This window comes from Diabrotica undecimpunctata, chromosome 8, assembly GCF_040954645.1.
Source record: "Diabrotica undecimpunctata isolate CICGRU chromosome 8, icDiaUnde3, whole genome shotgun sequence".
Lineage (NCBI taxonomy): Eukaryota > Metazoa > Arthropoda > Insecta > Coleoptera > Chrysomelidae > Diabrotica > Diabrotica undecimpunctata.
Window position 1 is genome coordinate 134,663,354 of NC_092810.1, and position 9,353 is coordinate 134,672,706.

The following is a 9,353-nucleotide window of genomic DNA, read 5'->3' on the forward strand; positions in this document are numbered from 1 at the left end:
CATATCATATCCGAGGTAAAACCAAATGATTTACTAGAAAAACTAAGTTGGCCTGGGGGTGGGATATTTTTCGCTTCATTTGGGCGATTAACGTACTAGGTAACTTATTGATTCCCTGGTTACCCCTACAGAACTCCCCATCAACTAATTTATCGGTGTAGTCGTTTGTATTAAAGCGTTGGCTTATATAGAATTTTAGCATAATATACGGAAAACACAAAAAACATGATTATAATACTGCTCGTTTTTTCAGTGATATTATTCGACAATGTCAATTCCGAATGTAAAAAAAGTGCAACAACTGCAAGTGGTTCACATGCACCCAAAAATATCTGTTCTGGTAAGCTAATCTTCGAAGACAATTTTAATTCTTTCGACTTATCGAAATGGGATCATGAGCAAACCTTAGATGGTGGTGGAGTGAGTATTATTATAATATAATATCCATATCTGCTTTCTACAATTCAGTAAAAATGTCTATTTAAATTTTGGAATATGCAAATTTACTTTATTTGAGGATTTAAATTTATATTTATTTAAAAATCAATCATGTGTTCTTAATTATCTATTTGTTAATATATTAAAAACCTACCTACACCATTATTTATAAAGAATAAGGCAATTTATGAGTAAATATAGGTACGTCTAATACTATTATTATTTCCGGTTTTGTTCAAATTCCCTTTAATTAACTATAGCTGTCTTATACACATATGTTCAAAAGTTTGGAATATTGGAATATTTCATCTTTTTATTGATTTTTATATATAAACTCTTCTGAATAATTAAACATCATTTTGTCAATTCTCAACAATACTAAATAAATCTCAAAACCAGATAAACGATATGCAAAAAAATTATTTATTCTCTTGGAGTGAAAAACTTACAATGTACAACTTACATTTAAAAGTAAATTAGTATAGAAAAAAATAATTTTAATAAAACTAATAATTAGTAATTTCTCAATTTGCCTGTATACATGCCTGTAGGCGATTTGGCATGCTAACGATTAACTAGTCGAGCTGGGCTTGCGGAATTCTCTCCCATTCTCAGCATCTTTTAGTTCTCGAAGTGTAATAGGGGGATTGTTTCGCTTCTTGATGCGTGTTTTGAGAATGTCCCAAGCATGTTCAATAACGTTCATGTCGGGGGAATTCGAGGGCAACTGTAATGTAGATATTTCTTCTTCTTCCAGAAAATGTTGTACTGCTGCTGTTCGATGAGGAGGTGCGTTGTCAAGCATAAACACAAATTCATCACCTACTGCCCCTTGCAATAGACGTACGATAGGATTTAAAACTTCCTCGATGTACACAGCACCAGTGACTCTTCTCTATAGAACCAGCAGTGGCGTCCGTGTACCACTCATAATACCAACCCAAACCATAATACTGCCACCTTCAAATGGACACGCGGTTGGGCTGTTTCTAGTCGCGATTGCCGTCCTGGTGCCCTCCAAACCAGTGTTGTTCGCGAATCAGATACCAAGCCAATTTTTGACTCATCAGAGAACATCACGTTATTCCTGTTAGGACCATGATGCACCATGTCTCTAGCCCATTGCAACCTTACTATTTTGTGTTGGTAGGTTAGTTTAGGAACACGTAGCAGTCTTCTACGATATAAATTTACTGCATTTAGTCTGCGTGTTATTGTTTGCCGTGAAATATTTAGTCCTTGACTCCTAAAAATTTCTCTGGATATACCACTTGTAGATTCCAGACGATTTCTACAAGCTATCAATGGTATTTGCCGGTCTTGTGCTGCTGTTGTACATCGACTTCCACCACTTCTGGGACGATCCTAACGTTGGAGACGTCATTTGTATCTTGGAATTTTTTTAATTTCGATGCAGCACTCTGAGTAGCATCAACAATATTCGCGTTATAACTTTGACTAAAGCCCTGTTGTAACAAAGAAATTACTCTAGGTATGTCAAAATGAGATATCACGTTTCTAGGCATTTTTAAACGGCTCAATTCAAATTTAAACAAAAACTGAAAAAATGTGTAAATACGCTAATCAGCGTATGTGTATCACAATCTGATCAAAATCATACCAAAACGATTCAAATTTTTTAACATTTTCATTTAAAAACGCTCTAGAATGAAAATTAATAACAATTTAAAACCACCATAGGCGTAGATATATTATTTGTACGTATTCCAAACTTTTGGACATGTGTGTATTTTAAAACCTTTAATTTAAATGCACATACATAATCGTTCCTCTTCTACTGATGGGTGTCGAGGGACGTACATCTAGGATGGTCGATGGATGAGATAAGAGGCCAAGAAGAGGCTTGGAATGAGATGAAGGCCTTAGCGCAAAATAGAACCCGATGGCGCGTTTTCGCCAAATATATTAATATTTTCTTTTGTTGGATAGCCTATTTTTCATTTTTTACCATCCTTTTTTGCTTTTAGAACAATGAATTTGAATGGTATACGGATGATAAACGTAACAGCTATGCTAAAAACGGAAAATTACATATTAAACCGACTTTTGTAGCCGATGAACATGGAGGAGATGGATTCTTATATTCTGGTACTATTGATTTAGGAAAGAAGTAAGTACTTCTGTAATTTTTTTATTAATTAATGGCTTTGGATAACTTGATCCATTCAGCCACCTTAATGTATTTGACTACTTTAAATTGTTAATTTAACCTATTGCATTTGTAAACAAAATAGTACTTCGCCTAAAGGTAAATTAAAAATATATTGTAAACACCAGTATCACAAGCATCAGCAGAGTAACAAGAAATCATACTTTCATTCCTTACATTCAGAGCTCTAATCAACTTCTTCTTCGTCTTCTTTTTATATGGAAATGACTCGGTCTGTTTTTTAATGTGCCTCCAGTAAGTTGTCGTTCCATCGTTTTCGCGTCTTCCTACTGATCGTCTTCCTATTGGGGAACCGTCTCTTGCCGTCTTTACTACTCTATTTGTTGTCATTCGGCTTATATGATCGTTCCATTCTACTATTTTATTTCTTACCCAGTTCTTGATGTTCTCCACCTTGCATCTACGTCATATATCTGTACTTCTAGCTCTGTCCCATAGTGTCTTGCCATCAATTTTTTAAGTGTTTTCGGACGTTTTTCACATTTGGTCCCAGTGAAGCTAGCAGCAAATTAGCTGTCAATCAAGTTTCACAGAACGAAATATTGCGTTGACAGTGTTGCTATGTCCTTATAATGTATATTGTTATATGCTTTAAATACAAAGAGATAAACCTTTTAAAATGTACATTTTTATTATATTATTTTATGGATTCTGCACTTTTATACCTTATATAAAACATTAATGAATTAATATTTGTTTTGTTTGATATTAATTGCAATTAATTATTAGAAAATTTTTTTGGAAATTGCCTTTGATAGGTTAGCGGATAGATTTGGCAACAGAGTCAAAACCCTCAAATCACCACTTGCCAGATTGCAACAGATGTCTTTTTAACTTTATTATTTATACTGACATTTTACTATTTACTTTTAAAAACTGTTTTAATACTAGTTACTTTTTCTTTTTTTGGTAATTGTTAAGTATAATTTTTTAAATATCTTATTGCTTTTGATTGCGTATGTTTCAATTGTAATGTAAATTTCAACACTGCCAAACACCAATATTTCATTCTGTCAAACCCATTTGTGGCTATCTTCACTGGGACCAAATATGAAAAACGTTTATGTTTTCATATTTACTGTTTCTAACGTCCTTTTTGTCCTCTGTGTGTCAGGTCGTGTTTCTGCCGCGTATGTCATTATTGGTCTGATGACTGTTTTGTAAATTCTGTCTTTCATTTCTTTCCTGATCTTTTTATTTCTCCATATTGTTTCATTCAGGCAACCTACCGCCTCTGATTGCTCTATTCACTTGATCATCCACTTCTGTTTCGAGCTTTCTGTAGCTAGATAATGTGATGCCTAGATATTTAAACTCCATCACTTGTTCTATTATCTGACCTTCCAGCTTCAATTTACATCTTAGTAAATTTGCTGTTGTAACCATGTATTTTGTCCCTTTTGGAGAAATTAACATGTTAAATTTTCTGGCGGTTATATTAAGTTGGTGCAGCATACGTTGTAAATCGTCTTCACTTTGAGAGAGTAGTATTGCGTCATCTGCATAGCAGATAATTTTAAGTTGTTTTTCTCCCATTTGGTATCCTTTTTTAGTTCTTACTTTTTTTTTAATATTTCATCCATAATCAGTTTGAACAATAGAGGACTCAGGGAATCTCCCTGTCTTATCCCATTGCCAGCTTCAATAGGGTAGGTTAGTTCTTATTTCACTTTTACTTTTATTGTGTTGTTTTGGTAGATATTTTCGATCGTTTTGATTATTTCTAGAGGTATCTCTCTTGCGTACAATAGGTGGATAACCTCCTTTAATTTGACCCGGTCAAATGCCTTCTTAAGGTCCACGAAACATAGATATGCCGGTTTTTTGTATTCTAATGATTTCTCTGGCACTTGGCTCATTAAAAATATAGCGTCGGTGTATGATCTCCCCGACCTAAAACCTTGTTGTTTCTCTGCTAGTGTTATAATTTCATTCAGTTTATTTGTTATAACTTTGGTTGTTAATTTTAGTGTTATATTTAATAAATAAATTCCTGTGGCTTTTTTCACCATCTATAGCCACTATAAAATAGTGATATCTTCTGATTCAAGGAAGTCTTTAGTGACTCTGCTGGTCTGTGGAGGTGCATTATCATGCATGAAAATTAAATTTTTTCCACTGCTCTTTTTCAGAGTCTAACTACAGGTTCTAGAACGAAATCAACATACCTGGGAGCTATTAAAGTTGGATAAATGAAAATTAAAGGAGTTTTTTCACCGACCATATTACTTTCCCAGAACATAACACTTACTTCTTTATATCAATTTCCAATGTTCCAGTTTTGGTATTGAAGACACGAATTTAGGCAATCAAACTTGTGCTGCTGGTTTAACTTGGGAACCGGTAACTGTTTACTGCTGTATAGTCTTTGGACACGAACTCTTCTTCTTATCGTTTTATTTAAAACACTTACACCTGTACCTTCCAAAAGCTGCTCTTAGAGTGCGGCTGAGAAAGTGTTGGGTCTCTTCTAGCTACTTGGACAATAAAACGATCGTGGCAAGCCGGTGTTACTTTTTGGAGACTTTATCTTTGTCTATTCTTAAGCGTTCCTAACTCGTGATGCCTAGCATAGGTTTTTAACATAACGACCTGTGTTACGCATACCACTGCAGCTATGTCCCTCTGAGACATTGCTTGCTCCACAAGATCAATAATCTTTCTCCTTTGTACATTGGTTAACTCCACATAAGGCATATTTTCGTTTTTGGAAAGCGAAAGTTAGTTTATTTATTTTCATTTAATTTACAACAGAGTAAATATTCTATACCGTGCCGGGCTGTGTTATCTGATTGTTTTATTAATTTGTCTATTTTTAATCAAAAACCTTTATATAAGTTTGGTTGTGTGTATGTGTATGTATACATATTTATATATAAATATGCTTACGAATTTAAAATATTTTATATTTCAGGTGTACAAATAAGGACAATGAAGGTTGCAAAAGAACAGGTTCAGCTAATGCCATAGTCAATCCCGTAAAAAGTGCTCGTATTCGAACTTTAAACTCTTTTTCGTTTAAATACGGTAAAGTTGAAGTTAGAGCTAAAGTTCCTTCTGGGGACTGGTTATGGCCAGGTATGTATAAAAAGAACAAAAACTCTTAAGTACGATTTTGTATATTATTGTATAAAGCTTATTTGGAAGGCCAGCTATTTGGAGGCCAACTGTCGGAACTGTCAATATCCAGAGGTCCGGTGAAGTTCCTACTAGATCAGCACTCTAGAAGAACTCGACTCTCTCTGTCAGCCCAATGTTCATTTGGCGGGATAGGTAAGGATATCTTTATTGCGAAAGGAGGTGAACTTTTTGCACCCGTTTAGGATCCGTTGATCCTCTTCAGGCTTGAGTTTGAATGTATTTGAGTAGAACAGAAGCAGATAGAGTCACTATTCGAACCAGAGGTGAAAGGCTTGTCTGGATTTAGATGTTCTTTCCAGAGTGAATGTGTGTGTTTTTTGAGCTAGATGCGACAGAGCTGGGTCTCTAATGACTATTGTTCCTGTGTCATTTTCGAGCTTGTACTCAGCCCCAAAACCAGCGTATTGAACTGTAATTTTGTGGTCGAGCGTGCTCGAAAATGGAGGCCCTCAGCTTTCGAGAGTCAACTTGTCGCATTTTGTCCAATCTGAATGTGTGTGTGTGTAGGCCCTAGCCATCTTTTTATGGCCCTAGCCAGGCGCTCGTCGATGGAAGAGGAACTTTTGGTGGGAGTAAGTGTGTACAAAGCGGTTACGGGACGTAGGCTCTTCACATCATTACAAGTTCTAGATTTTATTATATTTTTATTTAATTCAATGAAAAAGGAGCTTTTAAAATTTAAACAAATTGTATTTAAATTGTGGTACATTATATTATCCCACATAAAATTTGAACAGAATTTCTGTAGTTGATTATTCAAGTCATAACGCCTTAATTTTTTATCTTTAAAGAATTTGAAATTTAATTTTACCTTTTTGTTATATTTTTTAGGAATCTGGTTGTTACCAACTAAATGGGTATATGGAGGTTGGCCAAGATCTGGAGAAATAGATGTAATGGAGAGCAGAGGAAATCGAGAGCTTATAGCAAGAGGCAGTGGACAAAATCTTGGAAAAAATCTAGCAGCTAGTACTCTGCACTGGGGACCCGATGCAAAAAATAATAAATTTATGAAAACTCACTGGGAAAAGAACCTGGCAGGTGGGTTTGACAAAGCGTATCACAAATATCAATTAGAGTGGACTCCTGAGCATTTAAAATTGTCTTTCGATGATCAACAAATTGGAATCGTTACACCACCTGCTGGAGGCTTTTGGGAACTTGGCAAACTCCAGTCGTCCGGACAACAGAATCCGTGGAGTGGAAAAAAGATGGCTCCATTTGATGCGGAGTTTCATTTATTGATTAATTTGGCCGTTGGAGGAGACTTTTTTCCTGATGACGCTGATAATAAGTCGGGTAAAAAACCATAGACTAACACTCAACCTTATCGTGAGGGTATGACAAGTTTCTGGAAAGCTAATCAACAATGGAAACCTACTTGGCACTTAAACACAGATGATTCACATTTTAAAATTGACTACGTGAAAGTCTGGGCTTTGTAATTGTTTAATAATAAATAAATTCATAGAGAAAAACCAATTTAGAATAATATTATCTCCTATAATTGTTATTTAAAAAAAAAGCGGTCAATTAATAACTCACGACAATATCTGTTATTTGCTGGTGACCCCAACTGTTTTATTTATTTATAATCTTATTAAACTTTATTTCGTCATGTGCAGTATGGAAAAAAGTTTTTTCTAGAGTTCCATTTCCATAGGTATATCTTACTTTATTACTTTAGAAGTGATTTGGTTTAGTGATCCGAGATTACTAACACATTATTGTCAAACCTTTCAGTGGCTTCATCTTTCAGTTCATCCAAAAACAACAATATGAAAAACCAAATATCCATAGAAAAGTTATTACATGTGTGTTACCTTAAAAAGACATGTAGCAGTCAATTATATTAAATGTGTGAAAAAGCTTACGACAATGGACATTTTGAGATCAAGTTGTATAAACAATTAATTGAAACTAGGTACAGTTCACAAATTAACAAACTTAGCACAGCAGAAGAACATGTGATAATCATACATGTATATGATAACTATTGTTATGATTGCTATTTTGACGACACGGGTCTCCGCCATTTTGCTTATGTGGTTATTCCATTCTTTTTTTCTTTTTTGTGTCCATTCATTTATACACTGTACGTTACATTTTCTTCTAATGTCCTCACTTGTCTTTTGATCTCTCAGCGTATTTCCTGTAGTTCTTCTCAGTACTCTCATCTCTTCCGTTTTCAGTAGCCTTTGCGTTGTGGCTGTGTCGGGTCTTGTTTCTGAGGCATATGTCATTATTGGTCTTACCCTGGCTTTATAAATTCTTGATTTTATCTCAGTGTTAATGTGTCTCTTTTGCCATATAGTGTTATTCATCCTGCCAGTATATTTGCTTTTTGTACTTGATCTCTCACTTCTTTGTCCAGGTCTTCATAGCTAGACAGTGTAATTCCCAGGTATTTCATTTCCATTACTTGTTCAATACTGATGCCATCAATTTATATTTTACATCTGGTTGGTTCTTTGCTGACTACTATTATTTTAGTTTTCTGAGATGAGATTGTCATATTAAATTCTTTTGCTCTTATATTAAATCTGTGGACCAGTATTTGCAGACTATCTTCATCTTGGGCTATTAATAGTGCGTCGTCTGCGTAACAGAGTATTTCGATTTCTTTGTTTCCCATTCTGTATCCTCTTCGTTTGTTAACGGTTTTGATTATTTCATCCATGATCAAATTGAAGAGCATGGGGCTCAATTAATCCCCTTGTCTATTCCGCTGCCTATTTCTGTAGGTTCTGTAAGTTGTCCATTTGTAGATGTTTTCGATAGTTTTTATAGTATTTAGGGGAACTTCTCTATAATACAGAAGATAGATTACATATTTGAGTCTTACCCTGTCAAACGCTTTCTTTAGGTCAATCAGACACAGAAATACTGGTCTATTATACTCTAGTGATCTCTTAGTAATTTGCTTTATAACGAATATTGCATCTGTACATGATATTCCACTACGAAAACCCTGTTAAACTTATCCTCTGATTTACTAGCAATTTTAGTTGTAAGTTTTAGCGTAATATTTAACTCTGTAGTTTTCTGGCTCTTTTTTATCTCCTTTTTTGAATAGTAGAATTAGTTCGCTCGTTTCTTATCCTTCGGTATTTTACTGTGTTTTATAATTTTATTGTAATAATTTAATTATTGTAATAATGTAATGTAATGTAATATTCTAATAATGTAATAAAAATGTTGTTAATTATTCTGTTATTGCTACTCCACAATATTTCAGTAACTCATTTAGTATCCCATCTTTACCTGCTGTTTTTCTGTTCTTCAGGGTTTCAAGCATTTTCCGAACTTCCTGTACATTTATATTAAGTTCTTTATTTGTGGTAATTTCTGGTGTTTCCGGTTCTAGAGTCGTTTGTTCCTCCTCTGCATATAGTTTTTTTAGGTAGTCAATCCACGTATCCTTTTCTATGTGTTTTAGTTCTATCAGTTCCTTTATCTCCCTTCTTTGACCTCTTATGAAACGCCATATTTCCTTTTGCAGGCCATAAAAATCATGCTCCATTTCTTTCGAAAAGCGTTTCCAGTGATGATTTTTTATTTTTCTTACAAGTGCATGTGTTTT

The 9,353-nt window shown here is 34.4% G+C and overlaps 1 protein-coding gene across 1 annotated transcript; it reads left to right on the forward strand.

The window, feature by feature from the left end:
- The first annotated feature begins 203 nt into the window (after nt 1-203).
- On the forward strand, nt 204-8,851 carry LOC140448600 (beta-1,3-glucan-binding protein-like). The gene is made up of 4 exons (XM_072541692.1): nt 204-420; nt 2,427-2,569; nt 5,544-5,707; nt 6,602-8,851. Exons 1-4 carry the CDS (start codon nt 226-228, stop codon nt 7,081-7,083), a joined length of 984 nt encoding a protein of 327 aa, XP_072397793.1. The 5' UTR covers nt 204-225; the 3' UTR covers nt 7,084-8,851.
- The last annotated feature ends 502 nt before the right edge of the window (nt 8,852-9,353 follow it).

What these genes read in the sequence shown, in the direction of transcription:
- LOC140448600 (XM_072541692.1), top strand. Translation starts at nt 226, where the DNA reads ATGATTATAATACTGCTCGTTTTTTCAGTGATATTATTCGACAATGTC. An exon ending in AAACCTTAGATGGTGGTGGA is followed by an intron (nt 421 to 2,426) that starts GTGAGTATTATT and finishes TTTTGCTTTTAG; the next exon opens with AACAATGAATTTGAATGGTA. An exon ending in ACTATTGATTTAGGAAAGAA is followed by an intron (nt 2,570 to 5,543) that starts GTAAGTACTTCT and finishes TTTATATTTCAG; the next exon opens with GTGTACAAATAAGGACAATG.